This window comes from Montipora foliosa, unplaced genomic scaffold, assembly GCF_036669935.1.
Source record: "Montipora foliosa isolate CH-2021 unplaced genomic scaffold, ASM3666993v2 scaffold_117, whole genome shotgun sequence".
Classification (NCBI taxonomy): Eukaryota; Metazoa; Cnidaria; class Anthozoa; order Scleractinia; family Acroporidae; genus Montipora; species Montipora foliosa.
Genome location: NW_027179416.1, coordinates 69,758 through 80,000, shown reverse-complemented (window position 1 = coordinate 80,000; position 10,243 = coordinate 69,758). Strand labels below are relative to the sequence as shown.

General features: G+C 39.7%; 1 protein-coding gene across 1 annotated transcript in view; it reads left to right on the top strand.

The window, feature by feature from the left end:
* The window catches only part of LOC137985935 (ral GTPase-activating protein subunit alpha-2-like), a 46,701-nt gene extending 39,548 nt beyond the window's left edge, over positions 1-7,153 (top strand). Inside the window, 6 exon segments of the mRNA XM_068833378.1 lie at positions 409-532; positions 1,055-1,213; positions 1,937-2,095; positions 2,816-2,943; positions 3,255-3,496; positions 4,936-7,153. Coding sequence (XP_068689479.1) covers positions 409-532; positions 1,055-1,213; positions 1,937-2,095; positions 2,816-2,943; positions 3,255-3,496; positions 4,936-5,114 — 991 coding nt within the window. The 3' untranslated portion in view covers positions 5,115-7,153.
* The last annotated feature ends 3,090 nt before the right edge of the window (positions 7,154-10,243 follow it).

The window sequence follows — 10,243 nt, the reverse complement described above, 5'->3', positions numbered from 1 at the left end:
CATTTCCAGATTATTCACCGTCTTGTTATGAAGTCGGTGACCAATGGTAACCCCGAAGCGAGGAAAACCAAGTTTCGGGGCCTAGTTCCCACGAATAGCATCCGAACTAGTAATCGGCAGGTCGTAGGAGAACTCGGATTTTTCCGAGTATCCCTGAGTCGTCATCGAAAATTTCTTTTTTTTTTCATTTTCTCTCTTGTTTGGAATAAGGTTATTTTAGGTTAAAAGGTTGCTGTTAAAATGATGCGATAACCATTTGAAATAATTAGAGGTGGTTGTTGTGATCGTTTCCATCAATTGCAGTCTCAGTTATCTGTCATGAAATTGCGTGTATTACACAACCCCATTCAAGCGTAGTTGTTAGACCAAATTACAAGGTGGTTTTTGCATGATGATTTTTCTCCGCAGCCGTGAAACGCACAAAATAGCTTTGCTTTACGTAGCTCAAGGACAAGAAGACAAGACATCCATAATGTCCAACTCCGTAGGGAGTGAAGAATATGAACGTTTTGTAGCCGGCTTAGCTTGGGAGGTAAAGATGTTCTTTTTATGTTCATAGGAAAGATATAAGGACTTCCTTTCCAATTGAATTCCCACGCGATAAAAAAATTTTGCGACTGGAAATTCAGTCGGTCATTATCAAGTTTAGTGTGGCGTCGTTTAAAGTGTCCAAGCGAAAAGTCTTTCTTTAATTGTCATGAAAATAAGTTATCCTACATGCGAAATGTTTTAGGGCCCGGGAAATGTTTGGCGACCAAACAACATCAAACATGGTTTGGTGATCCAACATTTTACCGTTTGGCCATCTTGTTTTGTGCTGTTTGGTCGTGTTTGATAAAATTTGAAGACCATCAAACATTCGATCAAACAACTTAAAACATTTCTATTGTTCTCGTGTTTGATGACTAAAAAATATCGAATTGTGGGTTCCTAGTTTGTGGATGTCTGCGTCCAGAAATTGATCAATTTTAATTTTACTTAGCTGCCTGATGCAGTATTCGGGCCTTTTAATGCTTAACTTGTTGCTAGCTTGATCTTTATCTCGTTTAACAAGGTGGACCTTTCTAAACATACTGGATTTCTTGGTGGTTTGGAGAAGAATTTATCGACTGGAACCACAGCTCCATATTACTGTACCTCCTCAACTGAAGTTATGTTTCATGTTTCCACGAGAATACCTCTCGCTTCTGACAGCGACGGCTTTAATAAGAAGGTTAGACTTTGATGTTCTGGCATGTTTTCTGGTGTGAAGAGACTCTGTACACACGGTCCCTGTATCGCAGCGAAAACGAAGCAAATCGTCTACTTTACCTTCCTTTACCGGTTTTCACTTTTGCACAATGAAACGTACAAAACCGATGTAATAACTGGTTTTTTTACTTCCCTTTTTTTAGTTTTTTCTTATACAAATGCTTTCTTTGAAAAAAATGAAAGTACTAAAGGAGGCTATCCAGATCAGATTGTCACGTGACTGAACATACACGAGTCATGTAAAAACACAGGTCATTTTGCTAACGAAGACAGTATGATACTGTAGGAAGCTTTGATCTCGGAATTTTGTAAAATTTGATCTTAGACATCATTCCCTCTGGTTTAAAGTTATTGTAGTCGTGGAGTCTCCCACTGAAAGATCTGTCATATACAGCTATTTCGAGAAAGTTTGTCAAGAATACAGTGCACGCGACAATCCCGAAAGGTAATATGGGATATGATCAATACACTGTTTTGCTAACGACTGTAGCTGTCGAACCTACTTTTGTTACTTTCCTTCAGCACTCGCAAACATATATCAGTGGCCTCCCGTACGATTCTTTTAAATTTCTTTGAAAAACAGTGCACTTAAAATCACCCACAATACCTTTCAGGATTTTCGCGTGCACTTTTTCCGACAACCTTTCTCAAAATAGCTGTACACGATGGACTGTTCTTTCTGCAGGTGCGTCACCTTGGTAACGACGAAGTTCACATTGTGTGGTCTGAGCATTACAGAGATTACAGACACGGCATTGTCAACACGGAGTTTGCTGATGTAATGATTGTGATTTATCCGCTGGAGAACCACTTGTTTAGAATACAGATCATCAAAAAGCCCAAGGTTTGAAGCTTCATGTCGGTTGATCATAATATCATCTTGAAATGGCAATTGGTTAGAAACCTAGGCATCATATCAAAACTCGATGGAGTGCGATTGTCCTGAGAAGGATTGTTTTTCAGTGGTGACAGTGACTCAGAAGTTTTAGACCTAATCATAATGGCGGCCAAATAAAATATTCTTCTGTTTTATTGCTAGTAAGCCTTTCTGGCCTCGCTACGACGAGCAAATTTTAAAAGAATATTTCTTTCAAAATGAGGGCAGTAAATTAACATAAATAGAAAAGAACTTGAAGGTTGTCACCATTTATGAAAGTGGTCCATGTCACCAATTGTTGTTTGTTGGTGACAATGACTGCTGATTTCCATTTGAGAAAAATACGGAACTGCTCGTCATTTAGAAATTTCAAAGCCTTGGCACGTAGCCAGTTATGTAGGTACACCTTTTTTGTGTTGTCTTGTTCGGTTTAATCCATCCTTCCGGCAAAAAAAACATTCCCATTCTCGTCCAAGAGGTTGCTATTTTTTGCTGTTCGGACCCAGCCAGAGATCTGTATTTTATTGTAGGTGCTGACCGTAAAAAAAAAACACAGCCTGGTGTTTGAGAACGAATTATCACAATTATTTCTCAAATTTTTGGGCTTTGACAACGAAACTGTTTAAAGACTTTACTGGCTGGCTCATCCAGTGGCAATGACCTTAGCTTTGTTTTCTGTGTTTCAAGGTTCCGATGTTTGGGCCACTATTTGACGGTGCTTTGGTGGACAGGAAAGTATTGCCTTCCCTTGTCAGGGCTACCGCCATAAATGCCAGCCGAGCCAGTCGAGAACTTCTTCCGGTGTATGAGCGATAGTATCCTTGTTTTGTGTGTAATAGTCAATGCAGTACTTACAATTTATCTTAGAGTATCTCAATATGGTTTAGGCTCGCCAGAAAATTTTTGAAAATGTTTCACTGAGTAATCGTTTGGCTCCGGATGATGGCGGGTAAAGATCATTTATCTCCGGTTGAACTTCGTATAGTTGATTTATAAACTTCGAAAATCGTCGGAAACGTTTCGGAAATAATATCGTTTGTCATCGGTGAAGCTAGCCACGCCAATTTCGTAATCTATATAATAGGCCCGCTTATTTTATCTACTCTTCCCTTAATAATCACACCAGTTTCGAGGAACGTGAGAACTGCATTGAAAGAATCGTAAAAAAACACAAAGATCCCACAACGTTCGAGGAGTTTGCCTCGTTGGTATTCTGTCCGGTTCCTAGATCCACGGAAAGCGAGCCTCCAACCCCAGTGTTATCGCACATAGTACGGACACATACTGTCTCTGGCAACGACAAGTCATCTATTCGCAATCGATCCAAGAGTGCGGTGGCGGCACCAAGACTTGCGCTGAGTAAGCTAGGTGAGTGAACGAGTGAAAGAGGTTGCAGTGGGGCCTGCATTGGTAAGGGCCATTGCCTTGAAATCCGTAGATCCCGGGCTCTAAGTCCGTTCTCACCACGACTCGAATTTGATACCGGAATTAAGTCCCTTGTTCAACTTCTCCGCTGCACTTGTAAATAGCCAACTGGTTTGCGTCTGGCCAGTTGGGATTCTAAACAGTTGTTGTTGTTCTGTCCTGTCGTTTCGTTTGTTGTATTTAACTGGCCCTGAAAAGCCCCTATGGTGATTGGTCAGTTAAGTATGTATTTTAAAGAGCTCGTTCTATCATTGACGATGATGGGATGGTGACCGTGTTGATGATTCTGATAGCTTTGACTAGTTGGAGTCTTGAACGAACAACCAGTTCCCCCTTCCCTCCCCCTTTAAGTGATCGTTACCTTAGACTTGGTAGGAGGTGTCGATCTCTCATATTTGGCCTGGGTCCCATTAGTTTATGTATGTTTTTCATTGTTATTTATAATACATTTCAGGTCCCTCCGAAAAGTGGCCAATCAGATTGCGGCTGATGGCCACAACGCTTTTGATTGGTCTGCAACAAAGCAGCCACGCGAGGGATTATCAGGGACTCTTAGATCGGAAGACGAGGACGACTACGAGTACGAGTTTTCCGTACTGAGCATGCGCACTTTGAAAAATTTCGGTCTCCAAACGTTATGCGCATGCTCAGTACGGAAAACTTGTACTCGTATTCGTCCTCGCCCTCCGATCTAGAGGTCCCTACTATTGCTAAATGCAATAAAGCAGTGGCCGTTGCAAATAAGCTAAAACTGACAGACAAAGTAAAACTGATGGTCCGCGATACATCCCGATCGACACTTCCGGGTTATGGACCTCTGGACCTGAATTTTTTTTTTTTAATTGTTATTCCCGTGTAAATTCTGAAGTTAATTAGACAATTTTTGGTTTGCATCCACGTGATGAGACGGCCATGCTGGTGTACAAAACAATAGAAAAAGGCCGCACAAGTTTTGCATAATAATAGAGTCAAATTTCCAAAAGGCATTTTACTGCATGTTTCTATTCACCAACATGGCCGCCTTGACGTCACATGCAAACCATCAATACATGGCGAGCCAATCGGTTCTATTAATGTAGACGGTCGACGAAACAATAACTCAGGAGAGAGATGGGAATTGTGAGCGTCAAGTCAGGTTCCTGTGACGGTGATGATGATCATGATGACGGCGATCACGACGACGGTAACGACGACGATGGCGACAATGACGATGACGACGATGACGATGACGACGACGACGAAGATGACGTCAATGACGATGACAACAACGATGACGACGACGACAATGATAACGACGTCGATGATGCGGATTCTCGTCGTCATCTAGAGAGCTTCAGATTAAGCGTAATCTAACAACGTTATATTTGCCACTTAATTTACAGTTCAGGAAGAGAACACTCCACTTACCTCGTCTCTTCCAGACGGATTAGATAACATGGAAACGGGAGCATCTTCAGTAACAGATGGCAGCAACCCCAGGCAAGATAAAAGGAGGCTGTCAATTCGATGGCGAAACAAACTTGCCAGCCACAGTGAGGGTCTTGCTGCTGACAGTGACTAAATTTGATGAAAAAGTATTTTAAGGTGCTGCTTTTTCATAGTGAAACACTTGTGAAGCTTCCAAAGAAAAAAACGAAAAAGAAATTCCAGTCTTAGTTTTCACTATATTCCATTTCAACGTTCGTACGCAACAGCCTAGACTCAAACGGTAAAGATGCAGTCAATATTCTAAAGAGAAGCAATTGTAGATGAGCCTAAAGCGGCATGTAAGATAAAAGCAGACTTGCTTTCGCTCAAAATTACTGCGCTTGCTGTGATTGGCCGAAAATCTCGCGCCATTTCAAACCCTGCTCTGATTGGTTCCTTAAATTGCTGATATCGGTTGTCAGCCTCTTTATTTCGGGTGTGGCAACACTCGAATGAAAACCGTCTTTCACGATCAGTGATTGTTGTACATACTTGGTCCTTTTCAGACGCTCAGGTCGCTAGTAACAAGGTTGTATGAATTTTTATCCAAGGTGTTCGTTGTGTCCTCTCCTTTCCAATACTTAAAAATAATGGATGCCTTCCGACTACAAAATAATTTGAATAAGGCATGATCATCAGCGAATTGTCTATTCGCAATAGAAGTTTCAGGCTTCTGTGGACAGGTTTGTTTCATCTTCGCGTACCGAAGAGAACCTCGTAGGGATTTGAAGCATCGGCAACTTCAACGCCCACAAAATGCCAATTCAAAATAGGTGTTTCATTTTTCCAGGTATTTTTCTAAGTATTTCATTTTTCCAATCTCTTTCATGTTGTATAATATATTCGAAGTATTCTAAAACTAAATTGGTACGGACTAATTTGAAAAGAGCAAAAACCGTAAAAAGATAATCACATCAAGATTATCGTTTGCTCAAAATCTAACTAACACTGGAAATTTTTGCGAAACGTTCGTTTCAGCCTGAAAACGCAACTTTTTGTGAAAACTGCTTTTTGGCTTTGGTGCCTAAGGCAGCACGTATAGGAGGTCGTATGAACTCAAATTGAGAACTTTCAAAACGTCAATCGTGCCCATAAATCACGAAATGCACGAACAAGTTCATACGATGTTTTTACTATATACTCAACAAAATCACCGAGTTACTCTGTTTCCATATCAACTTCCTTATTCCACTCTGTAACGTATTTATGCATTCGTCATTGACCAATCAGAAACGCGATGTTCTGTTGAGTACATAATAATACTATGTTACGTGGCGTTGCTGTTGCCGCAGGCAGCGTCGTTTCTGTAAGTCACTTCCGTTAAGAGGAATTTTGCCTGCATAAGTTAAAGATAACAGTTTGGACTGTTTAGACTCAACAACAGTTTCCGCTCACACGAGACGAAATTTCAGGTCTGTATGTTTTGAATGTAAAGTAGTTTACGTGGATTTGAATCTGTACCACAGTGCATTACTCTACACTCGTGTCATTTAATAATTTTCTTCATCGGTATTTCTATATTTTCGAAAGTATTTTCCGTGGCGCATATTTTTTTTTTTTTTTGCATGCCAATTTTCGTATTTTAAATGCACCACTTGAAACTTATGCACGCGAATTCGTCGCGTTTGCATTTAACTAGTTCCCAGTCCCTTTTTGAAGAGCTAACACCCCGAATCCCATGGGTACTTAGTAACTATGCCGGGGCGTAACTCTTTCATTGCGCTTCGCCCGTTCACAAGTCAAAAACTGAATAAACGCTGTTTTGAATTGAGCTTAGTGCCTAAAGTAAGTTGACTGTTTAAACAGTAAATTTTGATGATGTGAAATTTGAAATTGGAGGACCAATACTAGTTATGGTTACATTAGTTATTTACCTCATAGTATGTTAAACGACGTAGTAGGCGCCTTTGTACTGATCCAGTTTACTTTAGAGTGTTTATATTTTTTAAGGAAATTTGTACATACGAGTTTGGAAGCAAATGATTTGAAAAATTCTCCGAAGTGTCTCGCTGTAAATCACTGGAAAAAGTATGCCCACATTGCCAAATATGGTGGCAATTCTCGTGTAAAACAAATAAAACTTGTACGAGGGGTGCCCGTAACGGTACTGCGAAATAAATAGAATAAAATTAACTGACATGTGTTGTCGTCCCCTGCTACCTATGCCATCCTTGCGCTATCACGAAAAACGCTAAAAAATAACGCCGATTTGCGCGTGTTACAAGTCTCACGTGGATATCCTCTGGTGCGGGGGTGGGGGTGGGGAAGTGGCAAAAGGGACTACATTACAATAAAAAACACCTTTGGTATCCCGGTGGCGGAAATGTATGGTTGGAGGCATGACATTCGTTTGTAATTTTCGGTCCAGGTTCTGGCTGTTTCAACGAAATACATGGTAACAAAACATTTTGTTTCCAAACATCGATCTACAAATCGTCGCCATTTGACCTTGTCCGTTGACGTCATTTTGGCCGCGTTTCGTAGTTTTTAGATCTTTCTCTGCCGTCTTCTTCGAAGTCATCGCTGGTCGCTCTCATGGCTCCTTCTCGTTCCTACTCCTAGCGCCCACTCATTTGGTAGCACCGAAGTAACACCGCAATCGCCGGTGTTGCAGACATTCAGAATGACTGCATGAACGGGTGTTGTAGGTCTTGGGCTCATGTTGTTGTTATTAAATCTACAGGGACCGCGGAGGGGGAGAGGCTGGCAGAGCTATAGCCTTAACATCTTTTTTTCGCTTGGGTTGATTTTTCAGTGCTCGAGATGACATGAGTAATGTATGAAGTTTACCTATTGAAAGTAACAAAACGCGTCTTCCCTTACATATGCACTCACGAAGAGTTTTAGCCCTACCACTTTAATGGTCTCTGCGGTCTCTGACCTACAAAACCGTACATTTGCGTGCCTTGGCCTGGGCTAGTGCGAATTCTTTTCCATGGTCTCTCTTCACGGAAAAAAGAAATACTCTGTGACCAAAATGAAGTGTTTCTTTCGCCTCCTTGCTGTTTTCGTCGAAGTGTTCAGCCGGATATAAAGCTCGTGAACCACTAAATCAGGCAGAATTTCAAGCACGCTAGCGTGCAAAGTTTTGTTTCCATCCTCCAACAGGACATGCTTTAAGGGTGACATGTTATTCCCGACCAAGCCAAAAGATGTCATATTCGACTGATTATGCATTCATTTATATTGACAACATTTTCGCGTTAAGGAATTTTCTTCCTGGAGAACATGGTGTATGAAATACGAGAGCTTACAAAATACTCTTAAATTTGCGTGCAACAAACTATATAATCGTGTATTTTTGGTTTGTCTAAAATCCGGCTTACAAACTAATAAGAACAGATTACGAATTTCTGATATAGCACTTTCATCCGAACCACTTCCCCTAACGTAGTTCATCAATTTGGGGCGATCTGATTTTTTTAATGATTTGTTTCAGTGTCGATGATAAGCGAATTATATTTGTTTGGATTTTGAGGCTTCTCCGAAATGCGTTCCAAAGAGAAAAATGGTAAAAAACGTTCACATAGGCCAGTAATTCCTTTTTTTCATTGACGCTACTCAGATGAAAGCTATTGCAATTTTTTTCTTCGTCAAGGATGTTCATTTTAAAAGTCATCACTCGTTCTTTTTATAAGAACGTTCGGGCTGAGATTTTAAACAAGATTTTGAGAGCGAACTAAGAACATACGCAGACTGAGAGCCAGTTAAGAACGCTTTTATCTTGTTCATTTGTTTTCCGGTTTTGTGAGTAGCATAAGTAAAGGTCAATACTTAGGGACATCTTGAACATTAACAAAAGTGGTTTTCGTACTACATGATATCGATACACTAGACTTGAAGTGTTCCAGAAAACGTCTCTGTTGGGAACGGCTAGACTTCTAAGAAACGTTTTGTTACTCGCTCGCAAGGGAAATATTAAATTGACCAGGCTAGGAGTACCTTTTAGGCTTGTGATGTGACATCATAATAATAAGAATAGTAATAAGAATAATTTTGTGGGATATCGATGTTCAGTGTGACAATGTGATAGAGGCAAGAAGACCAGACATAATTGAAATTGACAAGAAAGAGCGAAAGGGGATAATCATCGATATTGCTGTACCAGCATGATGTAAGAGTAATGGAAAAAGAAAGGGAAGAAGTGGAAAAATACCAGGACTTGAAGAGAGAGATCGGGAAGACTGTTGAAACTCAAACTGGTAGAAGTCGTACCTGTAGTGATAGGAGCCCTTGGAAGTGTCACCAAAGGATTTGATAGGTGGATTGGAAAGCTAGGGATACCAGTCAATGTTGGAGTAATGCAAAAAACTGCCTTGTTGGGAACTGCAAGGATATTGAGGAAAGTGTTTGAAATGTGAAGAAGAGATAATTCTGTTAGCCTTTGGTCATTTGTTATGACTCGCCTAACTGAAGAAAAGACGGCAATGACAACAGCCAGAACATGATGTTGAAACTTTATAATAATAATAATAATAATAATAATAATAATAATAATAATATTAAACAACTTTATTTATTTCACTTACATTAAAGAAATAGAAATGATTGATAATAAAAAAATCAAAATTCTATAAAATTACGAATTCCATGATGCAGAGATATTAAAATCATACAATCGAATTATACTAATGACGGCTAATTATTATTATTATTATTATTATTATTATTATTATTATTATTATTATTATTATTATTTATATGGCGCAAATTCAACTATACAATTTTCAAATGCACCTCACATATATGAGCTGTATATAATACTAATGAATAATAGCAATAGGAAATTAAATCGAATCCAAATTTACTAAAGAACAACTCAGTCTAGTCGAACTTAGTGTGACCACACAACCTTAAGAATTCTCCCAAGCTCAATCAACCCTTTAGCCTCGGCAAAATTAGAAGTTATAAAGAGAAAAGAGAGTAAAGTGTATTTTACAATATCAATTAACCTTTACCTTTATTTGTCAATTATGAATGAAAATTCCGAGACAGTTCGTTCGAGAGATTCAATGGCGCCGTAATATTTGATGCCCGGGTGCGTTGCTTGCCTTCGGATCGTTTCATGTCGTTTTCTTGATGATTATCATAATTAATTTGGGCCGCCTAGCACTGAGAATGTCTTGTTCAATCATGAACACAACCAATATCACTTGACAGTTTGTACATAGACATGCTAATCAAACTGCCTATAAAACAAAAAGAGCTTGTCTACTGACTATC